This window comes from Acartia tonsa, chromosome 2 (assembly GCF_053477335.1).
Source record: "Acartia tonsa isolate MP-2025a chromosome 2, ASM5347733v1, whole genome shotgun sequence".
Classification (NCBI taxonomy): Eukaryota; Metazoa; Arthropoda; class Copepoda; order Calanoida; family Acartiidae; genus Acartia; species Acartia tonsa.
The window spans coordinates 27,646,474-27,669,182 of NC_137261.1; the positions used below are offsets into that span (position 1 = coordinate 27,646,474).

Consider the following 22,709-nt stretch of genomic DNA (forward strand, 5'->3'; position numbering starts at 1 on the left):
ACATGAAAAAAACAATATTTTTTTACATATATCTATATATTTATAAACTCTTTTTGGTTGTGATATTAGTTAATTTTTTTCTCTAAAGAACGGCGACCATACCCCATGAAAAAGGATAATGTTTTTTATTCTAAGGAGTTTCACTTCCATTGGACGTAATCATCATTGTTTGTAAAGCAACATTGATATATAGATTATGAAACCTTGAGTAGATGTAAATTACAATGCTTAAAAGATCAATATTCTTTACGTTTTTTATATTGCATGTTTGTCAAAAGCAAAGCTTTTCTATAATTAGGATCGTTCCGTCCTTCCGTACGTCCTGAAAGCTTTTTTCATTACAGTTAATTTAAAAACATGCTTATTTTTTAATTTTTGACAACTAATTTTTGTATGTTATAAATATCCTATTCATTTGATTTTTGGAATACTAATTCCTATTACCACAAGGTACAATATTATAAGCGAAGCATCTCTATAATTAGGTCCTTGAGCATGTCCTCAAATAGTATCCTGCATTTAAGACGTTTTTACTTACAACTTTGTTTTATTCTGCTTATTCAGTTCTTGCACTCTTTAAGTGTCAATGGTTGTTTGTCTTATTGTTTCAGAGCTTCGCTTTTATGAATGTTGTCATCCTTGTTTATATACGTCTTGTATTGATTGGTGGATTATATACTCGTGTGTTATCAGGGAGGAATAGGGTCTGCAGAAGTAGAGGGAGCTTTGAACTTATTAAGGATTGTAAAAATTACAAAGACTATATCATCCAATAGTAGCTAGCAAGAATAAATCTATAAATTATATATGTATATATAACCAGACAAAAACAAAAAATCATTCTGTTCAGGATCTTTTCGTCTTCCAGCAGATTGCTTTCTGCTCTTATCTAGCGACTTGGCTGTGTTAATATTCCCGACGCTTTTGGTTGCTTTTCAAGAACTCAATTGATAGTCGGTACAGGGTCCTAAGTAAAGGAGCATACAGTTATTCAACCTCTTCCCCCTTTATTATTTATTTTTACCCTAATGTAGCAAGTAGATACTAAAAATATACTGTTTTTGTTAACAAATGTATTTTACTTAAATTGGTACAAAATTTCATAACATAAAATTGATATAATCAAAGAGTTTTAGCTGCCTTTTTTATTTTTAGTCTTAGTTTAATTTGTAACTATAAGAATAACGGTTGTAAGTTAATCACTCTATCATGATGAAGTCAGGAACATAGCTGCCCGAAACACCGATATCTAAAAAAAATACAATATATGAGAATAAAATAAAGATTAACTCGACAAATTATCAAGACAGATGTCAAAAGTCCTGCCATGCCAATGCAAGTGATTGTTTTTTCACGCCTTTTCATTCATGGATCTAAAGGGATAAGACAATCGCCGATAAACTGATGTACATCCCCAATAATAATGCACAAAATTACCCCTTTTGTAGATTAAAATTAGTAGTTGTAACGTTTAATCAATCAATATTCACTTAAGTCCCCAAAGTTATTAAGCCAACCAATAAGAAAATTTTTTTATAAAACTTTGGGGACTAGTGTAATAAACTAAATACAAAATTTCATAAAATGCAAAACTAAGTTGACTTACCCAAAACTCTCATGATATCAGTTTTGGTGAGAACAAATAGTTCTTCAAAGTTTTCTCCTCCAAAGGCAATATCAATTATGTCACCAGCTCCAACATCTAAAATAGTAATGGATGTAGAATATACGTGGATGATATGAAATGAGAAAAATTGTTGTCAATTTAGGTTGTAATATCCCCCCGTATTTATTGGTCGGGCCGTTTATACGGGAAGAGGAAAGAGTAAGGGATAAAAGAGGGGGATGGGGGAGATAGTTATTTTAGCCCGTTACAGAGTTCACTTTATAATAGAACATGATAAACTGGTGTAATTATACATCTATTAAACTAGTTTTGATAAGTAGGTCAGTATAAAAGATAGCCTGATATCTAGTTGCCGAATGTGTACGCAGTTTCCTGGGTGTTTCCTCATCCTCGCTCAATATTTACTACTAGCTACAAATCTTCAAACTTCCCTTAAAAAAATCAAAATTTGAATGTGTAAACGATTTATACAATATACATTATAAATTTGAATTTTTTAAATTTTGATTTTTTTTTTTGAAGTTTGAAGCTTTTTTAGCTAGTAGTAAATATTGAGCTAGGATGAGGAAACACTCAGGAAACTGCGTACACATTCGGCAACTAGATATCAGGCTATCGTATAAAAAGGCCACAAAGTTGTTAAGACATTTAATAAGAAAACGTTATTATAACAGTTTTGGGACTAGTTTACCAACAAAAAATACAATTTTGAAAGACAGCATAAAGTAATGTTTAATAAATTTCAGCTTTGTTTAAAAATCCAATTGCTCCAGTCTTTTAATCTTACCAATTTTGCTGATAACTTGCTTAGTCTCTGGATTGATCTCAACAACAAATCCTTCCTCGGAGTTGGTGGCCCCGAACCAGAGATGGCCATTCACATCAGCGACTAGACCTTTAGGTACAAGTCCATCATCAAGACCAAGTTCTTCAAAAGAGATTTCCTCACGTAACCGGCCAGCTCTACCCCTGCCTTCTTCATAGTCGAAAACTTCTATCATCCTGAAGTACACATTTAATGTAGTCAACATTTTAGTTAGGTAAAATTGGGTAAAGGGTAGCCCCCCCCCCCCCAGGTTTAGGGTACTAAAGCTATAGGTACCGCAGGGTTTAGCAATAATAAAGTTACTCCCCCCATAAATTATTTTTAAAAAAATAGAAATTCATTTCCATGGTCACTTCACGTTGTGTGTGTCCTTTAAAAGATTTATGACTCTACCAATGCAATGACCCAAATATCTCACGTGATAATAGAATAGACGATACAAACAAACTTCGATATAGTAAAAGCACCCTAATGTTATGCCAACGAATGAGATAATGTGGTTAGACAACTTGACTCCTTCTCTGAGAATCCTAATTGTAAAGGAAATAGATGTCTCTGTGTGTGTCTGTATCGAAGGAAATCGCTGACTCGCCGAGACGGTAAATAAGTGATAGTTGAAACTTACCTCATGATACTATCAGCTACATACATATGTCCTTGTTTGAAAGCAATACCACCAGGGCATGGGGTCTAAACAAAATGTATGTATTTTTTTATTGATATGCAGGGATACAAAGAGATAAGACAATGGCTGTTAAATTTATGTATTTCCCCAATGATGATACAAAAAAATACCCCTTCTATTGATAAAAATTAGTGGTTGACGGTCGGGGGGGGGGGGGGGGGGCGTTGAACCCCCCCCCCCTCCCATCCGGTTTTTTCTATCTCATTTTCTGTGTGTGAAAGATAAAGAGCCCAAACTGCGTGTCTTTTTAAGTTTGGGTATGACACATAACTGTGAGTTGGAATTTTTTGAATATCTCTATCCTGGCGGGCACAGGATGCCAGCAAACCTGGCAGGGTCATCCAGGTAAAGAGCAAAAATATTTTTTGACTTTAAAAAAGCATTTTATCTTACCAAAATACTAAAATATCCTCTAGTAGTACATCCTCACATTAAATACAGGTGTTCAAGTCAATTTCAGGTTCAAGGTATGATCCTGCAGGTCCTGATCCTCCAGGTCTCCAGAAATCTTTAAATGACTCCTGTGGCCGCAATTTTTGACTTAGAGACTTCAAATTTTAAACTTAAGCTTTTCTTACATGTCTACATAACCTATTAAAATTTCATAAAGATCCGCCGCCGTTTTCCCGCCGACTGCGGCGGCTGGCAGCTGTCAAGTACAGCTGAAATTTATATTTTGATATTTGAAATATAAAATTTACATAAAGATTAACATTTTCTGCAAAAAAAATTTTATTCTAACTTCAAAAATAAAAAAATTACAGTAAAAAAAATTTTAAGTAAAAAGGACCTAAAAACAAAGGTTGTCAAATAAAAGGGTGAAGGAAGCGAAAATTGACCTTGAATTACTTAAGGTCGGAAATTCATCATAACACAGAGGACTTACACAAAAAAAATTTAGCCCTGTAGCTCTAATAGGAACTGAGATAACATGGGGGGGACGTTGAACGCCCCCCCCCCCCCCGACTGATTAAGGTGCGGCAAGGGGCCCGACTGTAAGGGTTTGATAAATCAACCAATCAAAATTCACTTAAGTCCCCAAAGTTGTTAAGACAACGTATAAGGAAACGTTATTATAAAACAATTGGAGACTAGTGTAATAAAGTTGTACATAAACTCTCAAACAATTAGAATTGAGAAGACTTGAATAAAGCGAAATATATTTTCTACAAAGAAGTGTGTAGTTAGCTCTAGCTGCGCGTTTTTTGAGATTTGTAATAAACAGCCCATTCATTGTCCCCTTTATCTCTGATTTGTATTGCTATGCATTTTTTGAGATTTACGTTTTGAAAGATCATCGTTTTCTTTTATACAACCAGGAAATAAAGTTTTTAAAAATGTAAAGGAATATTATGTACTGGAAATATAAGATTGAAGTGCGTTTTTTTAGATATGTGGTTAGCGTTTTGTAATAAATACGTTTTTTTAAGCATATTTGGTAATATACAGCTACAATAGAAATATAAGAATAAAAGCATATTTTGAACCCTTTTTTCGTCAAATCTAAGAAGGAACATTTCTAGCAGACAAAAGTATTGTTTACTTTCGACTCAAGCTGATGTGGATTCTTAAAAAATGATAGACTCGCTACTCGATAGTGAGGCAAATTTTTTTTGTGAAAAATGATCCAAAAGCACATTAAAAATCTACAAAAATTAAACAAAATCATATGTTAATAACCCTTTTAAGATTTTATTTAATTTTTGTAAATTTTTTTATTCGATTTTGGAGGATTTTTCACAAAAATAGTTTTGCCTCACCAGCGAGTAGTCAGCCTAACTTTTTTTAAAGAATCCACCACTGTTTGAAGCTTTCACATTTAAGACGAAATTTTTGGGCAATTAATTCTGATTCCGCATAGCTTTCTACTAAGAAAATATACTGTTTACAGCTGACTTTTATGTATGTATGAAATGAAAAAAAAAAACATGCGTTCGTAACAAAATGTGTACACAATTTCAACCAATGAGATTAAATGTATGTACCGATGCGATTCTCCTATTGGCTTAATCAGACATTACCTCTCTTATTTAGTACCTTTATTACAGCTATAAACCCTCCAAGAAAATGTTAAGAATGAATTTATCCTTCTACTCCCCTAAGTACTCAGTTAATAAACCTAATAAACCGGTCCTAACATAGGCGTCCAAGGGGGGGGGGGGTAATGGGGCGATTACCCCCCCCCAAACGAATTTGGGGGGTGCCGTAGGCACCCCTAAAATTTTTTCATTTTACCCCCCCCCCCAAACAATTTTGGGGGGGTAAATACCCCCCCCAAAATAGAAAACCTCTAACAAAAAAATTTTTGGCGCGCTTCGCGCGCATTTTTAATACTAAATTTTTGATAAAATTTAACTTACCCCCACCAAAAATTTTACCCCGGGGGTAAATTTTGGGGGGGGGGTAAACAAATTTTACCCCTGCCAACAGATTTCAGGGGGGGTAATTACCCCCCCCAAGCAAATTTTACCCTTAAAAAATTTTTACCCCCCCCCCAAAATAAAAAGCTTGGACGCCCCTGGGTCCTAATCCAGAGGATATTAATCGTTTTCATAGCCATACTGAAAATATTAGTATTGTATTGGAGGACAGCATAAATAAGCACTTACCCTAACAAAGTAAAGTGGAGACCTCTCACACCACAAATTACGATCATAGATGCACATGGGACCAGAGGACTCGTGCTTGTCAAAGGGACGAACATCATACTTTCCTAAATTGTGTATACTTTACATATACTTTAGCTGTTTGTCTAGCTGAGTGACATAGTTTTGTTTTGTGAACAATTAGTAAAGCTTCGTCCTCGGAGGAGGGGAGAGTGTAAATAGGTTTACACCCCCCCCCCCCCAAAAAAAAAAAAGAATTGTGGGTTGCCAAAATCTCAATTAGGTTTATCACCCCCAGCCCACTGAAAAATGTAAAGGATGTCACTGTCAAAGGCAGCTTTTTCTGTTCGATCACCCTCTCCTTCTTATTGCCTTAAACCTACCTTAGAAATAGGATTATGTTCGTTAAAGAAATACAAGTGGATACGCCCCCCCCCCCCCTGCCCTGAGGATCAGAGTGTGTGATTACCTGTGATCATCCTGCCCTGAGGATCAACCCAAGCCCCAGTGTTGACCAGAAACTTATGATCAGTAACATCAGGTCTTAACACTTGAAGTCTCTCTACCTCATTTTCTTCTAGTTCGCTAAAAGTTGTAGACAATTTTATATCAGAGCATGAAAGAAATCTTTTAATATTTTCTTAATTAATTTATTGATGCAATAATATGATAAACAGATCAGTTTACCATTTTATTTGAGGGGGGGTTAGAAAAAGTGACTTCTTATGATTAATTCTCCTCCGTCAATATCAACCAAAAAATAGCTTCAGTCAGCCCCCCCCCCACTCCCAAGTCTAGAAACGCAAAATGGAACTTGCAGACAAAGGTAGTGCAATCAAATAGTTGGGTGTATCGTTTTTAGGACATACGGACGCGAAATTATACACTTTTATTATAAGGTTTGGTAAAATGATACACCAAAAATAAAACCTAACTGTATATTCCGTCGTCCTCTGGAAGAGGCAAATTTAGAGTAAATATTAGAGTAAAAAGGGTTGAAATAACTGTATGTCTCCCTGTGCCGTTTTTAAATTGGGTCTTTGAATATGAACGAATAGCGTTGGGAATATTAACCCAGCCAAGTCGCTACAAGAGCAAAAAAGACGAAAAAGGTCCCTGACAGGGGGATCCAGGTAGTTGTCTGGTTCTATAAATTTATCTTTATGCTAAAATAACAGAATGTCTATGTGTTTGTATGTTTGTACCAAAGGATCTTGCTAATCACTGAACCGATCAGGTTCTCCTATAAAGTGTAGCTTCTCAAAGGTCCTAGGAAGGTTTGTACCTATTTTGGGGGAGGTACCACCACTCTCCCAAGAAAAATATTAAAAAATCATTTTTTATGCAGAGACATGAACTCAACATAGATAGATATCGTAGAAACTTGAACGCAACATAGATAGGTAACGTATTATATTTAAAAGAAACAAAACATTTAAAGTTCCACTAGATGCCTCTAGGGGCGTACCTCTGGTGGAGTAAATAAAATGCTAACTTACTTTCTGACATCCTTATCCTTCATGCTGAAGTTAGTTAACACATAAAAATCTCCAACTCCAAGCAGAACATTTTGATAGTCATCTTCATCAAAGTCAATCTCTGTTCTGGAATGAAAAAATGATTAGAGGTACATTTTTTTTTAATAATTCAGATTCTTAGAAATCTTAGATAAACGGCTTATAGGTTGCCAAATCACAACAAATATTTTTTGTAAAAATCTACAAACCTTTTTGTTAAAAATCTTCCAAAAATTGGGATATATTTCATGGATAATTATAAAAATTGATTTGTGCAAAAAAAATTATTTAGTGGAAATTAAATGAAAAATATTTACCTCCTATCATCAACAGGCATGATAAAAGAGTACTCTTGTTCAGAAGCCTAAAATTTTATATGTTTAATGTAAATAATTATGTTTTAACTCAGAGGTAAAATTTACATTAGAAGTTGTAGGGGGAGGGGGGAGGGCATTTTAATTGCCAAGATTTGTATTGTGTGTGTGTGGGAGGAGGGGGGGGGGAGGGTTAGGTTTGATTTCTTTGGTGACTAAATTGTAATAGGTATTGTAATAATCTGGCGAGGTGCGTAGAGCATGAATTGGGTTATTTCTTATTAGTATTTGCCCAAAACGGTAGGGTTTATAATGAAAAAAGTGGAGCGAAAGGTTTTTTTGAACACCCTTTACTATCTGATTCGCAAGCTATTATTCATTTTCACAAAATCTGTGTTTTGAGGTTGTATAAAAATTGACGCCCTTACAGGTAAAATAAAGATACAGTGTAGCTCACCAACCAAAAAATATGTAATGCAGTAGCCAACTAAATGCTTACCCTTAATTGATTGTCAAAAAGATACTTCCATGGCACCATCATTTCACGAAGGTCCCAGTCTTTCTACAAAACAAAAATTAATATTAATATTCATCATTTTTGATAAATTTTGAGAGAAGAGGGAGGTGCTAAACATTCCCTTCTCCTTTCTAGACCTATCTTTAAATCCAGGTTGAATATCATGGCAAACAAGGATAGCAACATCAATAATAGCGAAGCACTGAAACGGTAGGACAAAGACTTATATAGTGTCAGAACTGAATAATCAGAATATAAATGTATAAGAGTCGAACCAAAATTGTAAGTAAATTTGTTGAAAAGCTGCTTGATACAGGATAATGTTTATGGACATACTTACATTCTAGGACTTGATTAGAGTTGCTTCGCTTATAACATTATACTTTGTTGTCCCAGGAATCAACATACCAAAAATCATCGATTGGATGATTAGATCACATACAAATTTGTTGTTAAAAAAGTAAAAAAAATCAACATGTTTAAAATGGACGTACGAGCATTCTTGTAATGATTATAGAGTTGCTACGCTTTCTAAATCGTACCTAACTATTAAAGGAATTGCTATGCAAAGTTTGAAATCGATATGACAATTCTAACATGCCTAAATTAACAATTAAAAGCTATCCGTCTGTGACGGACATACGGACCGACCCTAACTGTAGAAAAGCTTCGCTTTTAAAAATAAGATGGAAAATCCCAATATTATCCTTACGGTGAAACGTCTAAAAAATAAGGATAAAGCCACTAGTTATAAAGTACTTACGTTGCCCAAGACCAGCATTGTTGTAGTTACTATGGGGGGCTCAGTGGGAGCATTTGTAGCGGCCTCAGTGGGGGCATTTGTAGTTGCTACAGCAGGGGCATTGGTGGGGGCTTCAGTGGGTAGTTGTCTAAACTCTGGGTTATTCGTTGTTGCACCAGCCTAAAATGTTATTTTTTAGCCATGTAGGGATAGTGTCTGTTTTTATGTCAGATTCTGTCCATGTACAATTTTTTCTTTCATTTTCATTATTTTAGCAGATTATTGAACTTTCTCTGCCTATCTCAGTCTCTCTATCTTTCTCTCTCTCACATCTTTCTTTCTCTCTATCTCCCCTTTTTCCTATCACTCTCTCTTTCTCTCTCCTCTCTTTCTCTCTCTCTTTCTTTTTCTCGTACTTCTTTTTTTTCTTTCTCTTTCACTCATCTCTCTCTCCTTCTATCTTTCTCCCCTTTTTTTTCTCCCCTTTACCACTATCTCTTTCTTAAAATACCTCTTCAGTTGCAGGAGCCTCAGTACCAGCAGCAGGAGCCTCGGTGCCAGCAGCTGGAGCCTCAGTACCAGCAGCAGGAGCCTCAGTTGCAGGAGCAGGAGTTGTGGGTGGAAGGGTGGTTGTAGGTGTCACAATAGGAGCAAGTCTATAAATACATTTACTATGAAATCTATTTCATGTTCAATGTGTCCACTTACCATAAAAAATGGAACCATAAGTTTTTGTTTCAAAGTATCAGCTATGTACAGAGCTTGCTAGGTTGGAGACTATGTATGATATATATCCTTGTTAATATAATAATAGTTACCTAATATGCTTCTGTCCCCAGATATCAGCTATGTACAGAGCTTGCTAGGTTAGAGACTATGTATGATATATATCCTTGTTAATAGAATAATAGTTACCTAATATGCTTCTGTTCCCAGATATCAGCTATGTACAGAGCTTGCTAGGTTAGAGACTATGTATGATATATATCCTTGTTAATATAATAATAGTTACCTAATATGCTTTTGTCCCCAGATATCAGCTATGTACAGAGCTTGCTAGGTTGCAGACTATGTATGATATGTATCCTTGTTAATATAATAATAGTTACCTAATATGCTTCTGTCCCCAGATATCAGCTATGTACAGAGCTTGCTAGGTTAGAGACTATGTATGATATATATCCTTGTTAATAGAATAATAGTTACCTAATATGCTTCTGTCCCCAGATATCAGCTATGTACAGAGCTTGCTAGGTTAGAGACTATGTATGATATATTTCCTTGTTAATAAAATAATAATTACCTAATATGCTTCTGTCCCCAGATATCAGCTATGTACAGAGCTTGCTAGGTTAGAGACTATGTATGATATATATCCTGTTTAATAGAATAATAGTTACCTAATATGCTTCTGTCCCCAGATATCAGCTATGTACAGAGATTGCTAGGTTGTAGACTATGTATGATATGTATCCTTGTTAATATAATAATAGTTACCTAATATGCTTCTGTCCCCAAATATCAGCTATGTACAGAGCCTGCTGGTTTGGAGACCAATGCATCATGTGGGCACTAAAAAATACAGGGTATTTCAAGAGAAGAACGACGTTTTTTTTAAAATCTTAAATACGCATAGAAAATAAAACAATTATATAAAATGTGTATGTAAAATTTCCACAAACTGGAGTTTATGGCGATTCTAACAATATGCATAACGTTTTTCTACTATTAATACAAGCCGCGTAATTTGAATTTTAAAAATGTGCACATTTTTTTCAAAATCTTTAAATCCATAAATCCACAAAATAAGGCCTTTGAAATAAAACTGTTTTTAAGACATGATTTGTTGAAAAAATCATTTTTAAATATTTGAAACATGAATGTCGCAAAACAGGTTTTTCAAATATATAAAACATTTTTGTAAAATAGTTTTTTCTATGTGTGGTAGTCGGACAGACTGTCGCTTCCTAGAGCATGCTTCGCTCCTAGCCACTCCCGATAAGATATCAGGTGTTTAATCTCCTCCCAACACATTCCTCAGCAACCCTTTCTATTCTTATATCTGTAATCTGTGTATATAAGCTATGATTTCATAATGTGTAGTTAGTTCTAAATAAATCTTCAAACTGTAACTACTTTGAGTATTTGTTGATAGAATCACTAGGCTAGGGGCTCTTTCGCCGGACTTCGCCAAATAGGGCTTGAATTGCTTCACCCCTATTACATATGCATATTTAAGATTTAAAAAAAACGTTTCTCCTGAAACACCCTGTACAATTACAAATACAAATTCCTTAATATAGAACTCTTTTTTACAATTTTAATTTACAAACTTTTCATTAATGTATTATTTACTTATAGGACAGATAAATTGTTTTAGCTGTAATATTTGTGTTATATTTTGATCATTAAAATAAATTTGACAAAAAAAACAATAATATAATAGTTATTTCTCGTATCGTATTATAAACGGCTTTCCGCGGATATACACTGTTAAAAATAATTTTTTTATTTAGTATCAATTGATACTCTGGAGAGTATTGGACCCGTAAGTACCCTACAACTATATAATTAATATATAACACTATGTAATACTATATAAGACAATAATTATTACTATACAGAACCCTTACATTTTTTTAGTATCGATTGATACGCTCTAGGGTACTATAGAATACACTGTAGAAAAGTTTATAAAAATAGTAATATTTTATACGTTGTAGGGTATCGGAAAATACGCTGTAGAAATGTTTCTTGATTTAGTACTATTTCATACGCTGTAGCGTATCAGACAATACGCAAGAGAATGGTTTATTAAAATAGTAACTATTCATACGTTCTAGGGTACGAATCTGTACTGTAAAGAATAATTGAAACAGACACCATTCGTGCACACCTCTCATGGAAGTGTTTTAATGCTTGGTCGTTTTAGACAAAGATGAAAAGATACTATTTATGCTCAGATTTATATTTTAGATTTTTGTAATTATGACTGACCATAGTTTTTATTTTTAAGGATAATGTTTAGTCCTAAACATCTTTAAAGTAATTTTCTTACTAAATTTACATTAAAATTAATGTTTTATGGCTCTGCTTGGTATGTTTGTTGATATAACAAAATGTATATGTACATATAATAATCATATATTATAAACTGATCTTTCATACAAAGTAAAACAGTTTCATACTCTCCAGAGTATCAAAAATTATGATAGAGGGTAACAACAATTGCGAAGGAGCGTAATGAAAAATTACTTCTGCAGTACTGAATTTTATTCCCAAGAGCGTATTGGATAATACTCTACAGACAAATACATTATTTAGCACTACATGTTACTTTACAGAACATTACCTAATACTCAAAACAGCATTGAAAACTTCCTTGTATCGTAATGAGGTTTTTTTACTAGTACGTACGGATTGATACTATACATTAATGTGAAGAATATATAGTATTACCTGATGCTAAAAAAAAAAATTTTTTTAATAGTGTAGAATGTACAATTATAAGATTAAAACTAGTTTTTTTTATCCCAGTGGTGCCGAAGGCACCGGCTAAAAAAACTAGTTTTAATCTTATGATTGTACATTTCTATATTCGTAGAAAACTGGATATAATACGATGCTAGACATAGTTTTTTCGTATGGATGAGAACCGGTTCCTATCCACCGGATTCGAATGAATACGAGAATAGTTATTTCTCGCATCGTATTATAAACGGCTTTCCGCGGATATAGAATGTACAATTATGAGATTAAAACTAGTTTTTTTAGCCCCAAGGTAAAAAAACTGGTTTTAATCTTATGATTTTACATTTCTATATTCGTAGAAAACTGTATATAATACGATGCTAGACATAGTTATTTCGTATGGATGAGAACCGGTTCCTATCCACAGGATTCAAATGAATACGAGAAAAACAATTAAAGATTTTAACGTGTTAAACTTAAGTATTTTTATTAAACTTAGTTTAAAACGTAGAATTTCTGTACAAAAACTAAAGGGAAATAAAAACATTAAAATGATTGAAAACAAAAAGTTATTATCAATCAATCACAATAATCAATAATAATCTTTCAAGGTTGAAAACAATTTTATAAATCAAATCCATTTAAAAGCACAGAAAGTTTTTAAAGGTAATTTTTATTTTCAACTTAAGATAATTTAGCTTTAAAAGTTTTTTATTTTTTTTTTCGTTGTAAAACGTTTTATTATACAGAGTTTTTCTTACATTTTTAATCTAATTGTTATAATTCATCTTAACCTAATACTTGTGAAACCTTTTGTTTGTGACATTTCACTAGGATTCAATTATAACCAGGAGTATTTTCTTCAATAGTAGCGAGTTTTTATTTTGAAGAAAATAAATCAAAATAATGATACTAATAAAACAGCGTAAAGTGCCTCAAAAAATTACATCATACATACAAAGTACCAATGATAGGCCAGTGTAAATTGTAATTGACCAATGGTAAAATCTATATTGGCCTCTCATTGGGCACTTGTGTTGTATAACGTCATTTTTGGCGGTATTTTATGATGTATCGGTACTAATTATTCAAAAAGGGCATATAGTTTAAATTTATTATTTAAATTATCGTGGTTTCCCTCAAAATGCACAACCTTTCCTCAACCACTCATAATTTTATAAAAAATTTGATATAAGGGTGAGGGTAAGGGTATTTTTCTTCTGGTGTTGACGGTTACTTAAGACGAAGACGAAGAAAGTCCCTTAAGAAAATTAGCATGTTACGTCATAAAAACTATGGATCCATTTTTTTCTAGGGATTTTTCTTTATCACTCCTCCCCTCCTCATCCATCATTTTTATGACATCATTGAGGGACTTTCTTCGTCTTCCTTAAGACCAAGTTAGGTTAGGTTATATTCGGGATTAGGCACATAGAATATAAAAATAATCCCCTTTATTTTAAAAAGTGAAGGGTAGGTGGTTTTCTGTGCTCGCCGGTTACTTTAGGATAAAGCGCCCCAAATAATGTATTTATTGTGCACACTTATTTGCATTGCAATCTCTTTTTATTTTAAAATATCAGAAAGAAAAAAGTCGAATGATAAACAATAAGATATTAGTATCATATCACAAACGGAAAGGCATACATGTAGAGCAAATTTGCTTTTCAAAATAAATCTTTTTTTGAGTTCTGTATAAACGGATGTTCGTACTTTTCTTTGTATTTAAACATTAATCAAACGACACAACCATACTTATAAGCTTGGCTTTGAAAAAATTAAACAAAACAAAAAAATAATTTAATAAACTTTTAGATCATAATAAAAAATTTACCTTTTAGCAATGCCTTCAAACAAAACCTCAACATTACCAGTTTTTGGTACATCTGCAGGGTTGGTTGTTGTTGTTGTAGTAGTTGTGGTTGTAGTTGTAGTAGTAGTTGTAGTTGGGGCCTCGGTAGCTGCCTCGGTAACAGCCTCGGTAGCTGCCTCGGTAACAGCCTCGGTAGCAGCATCAGTCACTTCATTAAGGCCTGCAGGTTCTGTGACACCGCCAGTAGCTTCTGTATTAGCTTCAGGGTCACATTGACGGCCCAAATCAGGTAGAGGACCTTAAGTATTTTTTATTTGTTTGTTTAATTAAATAATTATAAATTTTATTATTTATAACAAAAGCAACAAAGAAGAATATGTTTACTTTAGAGTTAGTAAAAAAGTTTTAGAGTGAGATTACTGGAATAGCATTTCCGTACCGCTTCAAAACCGATTAATATCGGAGGGATTAGAAACGGTTCTCAGCCATATGAAAAAATTATGTCTAGCATCGTATTATATTCAGTTTTCTACGATGTACAATCTGTTTTTTTTTATATCCACATAAAGCTGTGTATAATACGATGCGAGAAATAGCTACTATTAAACTTTATTATTTGCCTTTTTTATATTGTTTTCATCTTTATAATATTTTTACCTGGAAAGCTAGATGCGGCAGAAAGCAAAAACGCAAGATTGTCCCTAAACATTAAAAATCATCACAAAGATAGAACATAATTAAATGCTATCTAGTATTTAGTTTCTTACAGTAAATAGTATTAAAGAATAATGTTTGATTCTTTGTTAACATTTTTTTAACGCCGGATTTAAAAAAAAATACCAAAATAAACATTATCAATGTGTAAATTATAAAAAAAAATTTCAACATTATTTTTTCTCCTACTCTTTTAAAAGATGCTGATGCATCTCCACAATCCAATAACAAGAAAATAAAAAAAACAATAAATATTGAATTAAGATTTTTTAAAAATAGACTTTTGTATGTATTATTACCTGATTTATGTTTTTTTCTTTTACAGGACGATTAACCTTAGTTATTTCAAATACATATTTGGCCATAACATAGCTTTGGGTTGATATATGGCTTTTAAAAATATTACTTACTTGAGTTTGGGACCCTCAATATGTCTAAATTCACCATCCTCTTTTGATACAAGTCCAGCCCATTCATCTTCACTAAAAACAAACAAGTTTTGAATTAGATTACCTTAATTATACCTTTTTGATTGTACAACCTTTGTCTGAGAAGTTCTAACTGTGCATGGTAATGAGTTGCGCCTGTTTATGACTAAGCAATTTCCCCTACTTTCAATTAATTATGTCGCGCACCTGACATGGCTCATAGTAGGAAAATTTTTAACGGCTTTACTTATGACGCGGTGTCGGACCGAGATTCGAACTTATCAAATCTCCGCAACGAAAGGATGTGCTATGTGTTGAGCCGCGGTCGTAGTTTGAATTTTATTAAAACCTGGATGAAAACATAGATAGCAAATCACAACATAAATAATTGATAAATATACGGACAAAATTGTAGTGTAGCTTTGTTACTAAAAAAGCAACCGTTTGTCCTGATATAATTTTCCTCTATTTTTATTATTAATATAAAAACAAGAAAACTTTGTTTCAAAACACAGCTTTGGATGAATTGTTCATGAGGTGAGGATTAAACAAAAAGAACTCATAAAAGTTGTAAAGACTTATGCATTCTTTGTAAAAAAAAGCGTCCTTTGATTGATGATCATATATTTTTGACATGCCTATAAATCTCATTGTATACTCCATTTTGCAAATATTAATAAACTTCCAAACTTGAAAAAAATATATAACTTACTTTAGAATAGCTAATGCAAACTCGACCGGGTCATTAGGAGCACTAACAAGGCCATTTGCTTCCAGGATCATTCCAATTTCTTTAGCTGTTACTTTGTTCTAAAAAATATATTGGGTCAAATTCTTTGGCTAGCCTAAGATTTAGAGGATTTACTTAGCCTAGCATAGATAAAAAGAGAAACGTAAGACTTTAGAAAATTAAATTCTAAATTTTATAGGGTTAGACCCAAATATTGCACAACATTATTTCATCAAACTATCGGCTAATTCTAGTTTTGAAAAAAAAATACAGCGGTTTCAATATCTTTGATACAAACAAAAAAACTTACTACTTTATATAATAGAATTGCCCTGAAGAAACGCAAAATTTTGTAAAAAAAAAACCAAATGTATAGTCTTAAAAAGTTAAAGCTTGGCTGGTATCGTAAATAAATCATTTTCTTCATGATTTGAAATAGTTCTAGTATCTGCCATTTTTATGTGTCTTACACACTCATGGGGAAAATATCAAATATTATACTTGAATAAAACAAAAAAGTTGTCTACTACATGATCAGATAAAAACTTTTGAAAGATTAATAGATTTTATTTCAAGATCTTAACGTACACAATACAAAACATGCACGTCATGCCTATATTGATTTGAGAATTATTTCAACTAGAACATGTGATTGGTAATTTAAATTTAGAACATTGCAAGAATTAAAGAGTTATAAGTTATCATGCAATATTTACCAGGGATCTAAAGGGATAAGACAATGACCGATAAAATGACATCCCCGATGATGATACACAAAATTAACCCTTCTATAGATTGAAATTAGGGGTTAAAACGTTTAGACACTTAAGATCCAGGAATATTAGATATATCTTCAAATTATTGAGATACAGCGCATCTGTAGTTCTCAGCCATTCTCAGAAATCGAATTACAGACAATTTTCCGCAATTATTAAAATAAAATTAATACAAGTTTTGTTAACCTGGGTCTTTGGCAACTCGGGGTAACAAAACTGGTTTTAACTTTTTTATCTTTAAAATTCGAAGCGATTAATAACTATTCTTAAGATTTACCTAAATCTTGGTCCAGCCGTTTAAGGGATCTTTAATTTTTACCTTTTTAAATATTTTGTCTTGATCCTCAACAGTAAGCCCTGAGACTACACCTAAAACAAACCAGTTTAGTAAAGTAATAAAGAAGCAGCTTATAGTGCCTGTAAAAAAATGATGTCATACAATACAAATGACTGATGATAGGCCAGTATACATTTTAATAGAACAATGGTAAATTATATACTGGCCGATAATTTGTCATTTGTATTGCATTGCGTCATTTTTTATAGGCACTATAAGCCTCAATTAATATAGACAGTCTAGATGAACAATTACATAATTGGACTAATAGTAAAGCTCTGCAGGAACGTTCTGACCACATTATAAAATGTTCTTATTATTGTACTAAAGGGCATTTTTTTAAAATTTAATCCCTATAATCGATTAAATTTTTTTGAAATCTCTGCTTTAAAAAATCTTTTGTCAAAATTTATTTTCTCGTATTGTGGGATTTAATTAAATGGAATAATCATAAACATTTTTTTATTATAAGTTTGGGGAATTATTTTGTTAAATTTACTATTTTGGGTACTAAATCTATCGTCTATGTTATATTTCTATATTATAAAAGCGGAGCATCTCTTCAAGTTATACAAGAAACAATTTATGTTGTTTGGTCATTAATAAAATAAGTAAATGTAATGTATTATTTTATCAAAATAAAAGATAATTAAATCAGGAAAATGAATAAAAATATACGTCAATCATTCTAAAGTTTTCTTTATAATATTTATCCACGAATATAAGGGAATGGAGTTTTAATTTGTTAAAGCTTTTTAACTTTCATAATAATTTTAATATGTTTGAACTTTTCATTGCAAAGATTATCAGTTTCTGTCTGTGTATCATTTTTTTCAGCTATTTCAACTAATTTCCATGATATTAAGAGCAAAGATAATTTACTTCCTTTTTTGGGGGGGGTAAAGTAACTTTCCCGAGCGACAGGGCAGTGGCTAAAATACTTTGGGGACTGTAGTGAATTTTGATTGGTTGGTTTATTAAGGTGAGTGTTCAAATGTTTTAATCACTAATTTTAATCTACAGAGGGGGTAATTTTTTTAATCATCATGCAGTGATATCATCAATTTATCGGCCATCGTCGCATCCCTTTAAATTCTTGGTACCTTTAACTCCTGTACATGTCAGTATTTATTTGGGAACTTCACTAATTGTGACAAACTTGCTGTTAGATATTGTTAAAACTTTTATCATTTTTATATGTGAAACAACTAGAAAGTTGAAAATGTATTTCATTTCTTTAAGATACTTATTAAATCTTTATTATTTTCTTTTAATATTCATCTTAGAGTATGGGAAATAATTTCACCCTCCCAACCGTGTAAATATTTTCTTTAATGGAAATTTTTATTCATTACATTAATTTCATTTTGGAATTGGAACAAAAATAATCAAGTTTATCAAAAAAAGTTATGGGAAAATTTTCAGGAGAGCTTTGAATAAGACAGGTCGCATTATATTATTTTCTAAGAAGTATTACCACCCCCCCCCCCCCATCCCCCCAATTTATGCAAGGGTCTAAATTAAGGGATATTACAATGGACAATATATTGTTATGCATCTGCCATCCCCAATGATGATAATACAATTTAAGTTGAAAATTTCAAAATAAGACACTACAATTTCGGAAATAACCAATTAAGATTCAATCAGAGCTGGATCTTTAAATCATTTTAATGGTGATTTAGATCGGGGTGCTGTGATTGGCAGAAATTTGGCGCACCCTGATCAGGTTCACCACTAAAATGATTTAAAGATCCAGCTCAGTACCCAAAGTTTTAGAGCCAATGTTTTGAGAATTACACATAATTTATAGTCCAATATCCTTTCCATACATGAATATATGTTCATACGTGTAGATAATCTTTAATTCTAAATATTCATTTATTAAAATAGAAAGTAGAATATAATTTGGAAAGAAATCGAGCTTAGGGCTAGCGCCAATATAATTTTACAACTCTCGTGTAAATTGGTCATCAATCCCATGAAAGGGTTCCGGACTGAAAAACAAAAAAAAATCTCAAAATTTCCAGGACTGGAGGGAATTTGGAATGTTAATTGACTCGTACCCAAAGTTTTTAAATCAAGTTTTCTCTTTTTATTTTTATAGCTTTTCATAATTTAATCAAAGCATAATTGGTTGGCACAAGTCAGCAGTTTCCGATTTCTAAACTATTCAATAATTATAATTTTTAGAAAGGTCTTATTTTTGTTTATCAAAATTGGAGATCCATCAATTTATCGTCTATTGCCTCATGGCTGATCCCCGCTGATTTGAAAAATTGCTAGAATTAGCTTGCGTTTTATGGTTTTCAATTTTATTATGATTTTTACAAATTATATAAATGGACCGCATACAATTTTATAATAAATCAATTCATACAATAACTTCTAAGATATTAAAACGATATAACTTTTATGTTGTTTTACCTAAATGAATGATATAAAAAACGATTAACATACTGGACCTAAATTCAGAAAAGTTGAATTTAAAAAAAACCTACCTGCAATAAATAAAAAGGCCAAAATCTTCATTGTGATAATTTTTATCTTCTTACAGCATGTAGACAGGTTTAATATATTCAATATTTAAATTTCACTTTTGGCCTGTCCGACTCAAACCTATTACCCCCGGGCAATCTAATATGCTAGGATATTAGTTGTATGTATGTGTGTTATCCTTGCGCCCACTTAAACACAACTGAGTCAAATTTATCAGCGCTCCACATGAGAGAAATTTCTGCCCAATATTTTGAGACTTGATAAATCTTTCCAAGAACTTTGATGGATTTTGTCATGAATAAAGGATTACATAAATAAGATTCAGGTGGGAATTTTGAATTGAAAATTTGTGAAAAGTAACATATAATTTTATATTTGAATTTTTCAAAAGCAAAATAAAAATTTTATTGTGTTAAAATATAAAATTTGAATGAACAGTTTGTTTCAAGAGAAATGCGTTTTTCACAAACTTAATTATGCATAGAAAAAAAATTATATAAAATACTTTATATATTTGGAAAACATGTTTTGGGACATTCATACAAGCTATAAGGTTGTTGCACTTTTAAAACTATTGTAACTACTTTTTAATACATATTCAGCTTTACCCTTATCCATGTCTACTAACATTGTCTAGGAGTAAAATAGGGTGTCTTAAAAATCAACATTTTACGTACCATTTAATCTATTAATTTTTTTCATTTTCATAATTGAATTAAGATAATTAAGGACAAAAATTATTTAAGCTTAAGGTAATGCTAATTTTTATTACAAATATTGGGTCAATCATAGTTGTAAAGTGGTGGTCATGCATAAAAAGCTTAAGTATGTTTAAAACTGGTTGGGAAATTCTTAAGATTTCACCCAGTTCCAAAACATAACGGAATGTTGAACGAACTGTATTTGTATACATACAAAATTGCAGGAATAAATTGATCTGAAAATACTTGAAACTTGACAAAAGAATTTTGGAGGTCGAACGACTTTTCCCTGAGGTAAATCTTAAAAAAAATGAAAAAAAGATCCACCAATTATTGCGATTAAAAAATACGATAAATGAGTTGAGACAAATTTACCCCTTTTTGTAATTTGAAATTATTAAGTGAAAATTTGAACTCTGGTAGTTTGGAACCAACCAATCAAATTTCACTAAAACACTCAAAGTTTTTAAACCAACGAATAAGATAAAGTCACTGTGTTTTAAAACTTTAATTACTAGTATAGATTCTTGCCCATCCTGAAGGAAAGCATACAGAAAACTTGTACCTTATAATTTTATCAAAATTATGCGTGTTATCAAGGGGTGTTGAAAATCAAACTGCAAAATTTAAAATCTATTAATTTTCTGCAGACACAAAAAGTTGAGTTAAAGAAACATGTTTTTAATGTTATATGTGTTTATGGTCTGGAGGGCTGTTCTACACGCCCCTTCAGTATGGGGGTTTTGTCAATTGTAAGTTTATATCAAATAATCAAGGCGTTATCCTCTTAGAAAATTTTTTTTCAATTTTTTTCAATTTTGTACCCCCCCCCCCCCCGACTACCGACGAACAACTATTTTAGGTTAGGTTAGGTTTTAGGCTAGGGAGCCGAGCGCTGCGGCTAGGCAGGCAAGGGGGCCGAGCGCTGCGGCTAGGCAGGCTAGGGAGCCGAGCGCTGCGGCTAGGCAGGCTAGGGAGCCGAGCGCTGCGGCCAGAGTTCATAGTTCGCTGTCGGGGGGGGGGGGGGGGGTACTCAAATTTTCAATATTGAAAAAAAAATTTCTAAGAGGATAATACCATAATCAAATATGACTTACAAGTAAGAAAATTCTTTCTTTAAATTCTTTCTTAACATAAAATTCTGCAGGGAGGAAGAGGATAATGGAGTTTAAATTACACCGGTACCCAAAATTTTAAAATCAAATTTTACTATTTATTTGCCAAAAAACTTTTAATATTTTCATTAAATTTTGATTGGTTGGTTTCAAACTACGTCCTAACTCTTTAGCAATATTTTAATCTACAGAAGAGGATATTTTTTTATCAATGAATGGATGAACAGCAATTTATCTCTGGTGTCTTATCCATTAAGATCCCTGAAAAAGTAGGTAACTTTCACTGACTAGTTTATTCTTTCCAACAGTGATAAGCATAATAACCAAGGATCTAAAGGGATAAGCAATGGCCGATAAATTGATTTACAATATATCTCAAATGATGACACACAAAATTAACCCTTATGCAGATTACAATTGCAGAATGAAATGTTTGGACACTTAACTTAATGAGGCGATCAATCTGAATTCAATAAAAGTCCCCAAGATTGTTAATCCAACGAAAAAGAAAACGTTATTATAAAACTTTGGGGACTATAGAAATAAACATCCCAATATCCTCTCCCTCCCTAAAGTAACAGTTATAGTATGAAAACAAGAATAAAAACTTTCATCATATTCAATGGTGCTTTCCCACAAGTAACGGTTTACGCACTGATAACCCCCACCACCTTCTATGTTTTGAAATAAATATAAATAAGAGAGGGAGGATATATTTTTTTCTACGCTAAATTCCTGTGGATGGCCCTAAAACGGCGGGGCTACTCAGCACTCAATACTCTAATAAAAACCTAGCAAAACCTGACTTAATGTTAAGTGATAAACAAACAACAGAGGATTACGAAGAAATTATAAAATGCAACCATTTCTTATAAAACTACACTTAAAACAAAATTTGACATGAAATTGATATAATTAAAGTTATGTCAGACATAATGATTAATGGCAAAATCATAATATTAATAGAAGCATAGACGTCCAAGATTTTTATTTTGGGTGGGTAAAATTTTTTTAAGTGGGGGGTAATTCGCTTTTGGGGAGGGTAAAATGGCGCGCGAAGCCCCCCAAAAATTTTTACCCTGGGGGTAAAATTTGCTTGGGGGGGTGGGTAAATTTTGTTTACCCCCTCCAAAATTTACCCCTGGGGTAAAATTTTTGGGGGGGTAATTTAAATTTTATTAAATATTTAGTATTAAAAATTTTTTTGTTAGAGATTTTATATTTTGGGTTGGGGTAGGGGTAAATTTTAAATGGGGGGGGGGGGGGGGGGTAATCGCCCATTACCCCCCCC

The 22,709-nt window shown here is 32.5% G+C and overlaps 1 protein-coding gene across 1 annotated transcript; it reads right to left on the reverse strand.

Moving 5' to 3' along the window:
- Nucleotides 1-1,053: 1,053 nt before the first annotated feature.
- On the reverse strand, nucleotides 1,054-19,803 carry LOC145308471 (uncharacterized). The gene is made up of 18 exons (XM_080150270.1): nucleotides 19,605-19,803; nucleotides 17,086-17,135; nucleotides 15,973-16,070; nucleotides 15,243-15,314; nucleotides 14,776-14,819; nucleotides 14,140-14,416; nucleotides 10,332-10,406; nucleotides 9,346-9,490; nucleotides 8,856-9,014; nucleotides 8,075-8,137; nucleotides 7,579-7,625; nucleotides 7,244-7,348; nucleotides 6,214-6,329; nucleotides 5,748-5,851; nucleotides 3,079-3,143; nucleotides 2,415-2,629; nucleotides 1,607-1,702; nucleotides 1,054-1,249 (listed from the first exon to the last, which is right to left on the reverse strand). The coding sequence occupies exons 1-18, from the start codon at nucleotides 19,633-19,635 to the stop codon at nucleotides 1,200-1,202; spliced, it is 1,812 nt and encodes a 603-aa protein (XP_080006396.1). The 5' UTR covers nucleotides 19,636-19,803; the 3' UTR covers nucleotides 1,054-1,199.
- Nucleotides 19,804-22,709: the final 2,906 nt, after the last annotated feature.

Coding starts and splice junctions, on each gene's coding strand:
- LOC145308471 (XM_080150270.1), bottom strand. CDS start 19,635: ATGAAGATTTTGGCCTTTTTATTTATTGCAG. Junction 9,491..10,331: donor TGGGGACAGAAGCATATTAG/GTAACTATTATT, acceptor ATGTATTTATAG/ACTTGCTCCTATTGTGACAC. Junction 7,626..8,074: donor TTTTTGACAATCAATTAAGG/GTAAGCATTTAG, acceptor ATAAAATTTTAG/GCTTCTGAACAAGAGTACTC.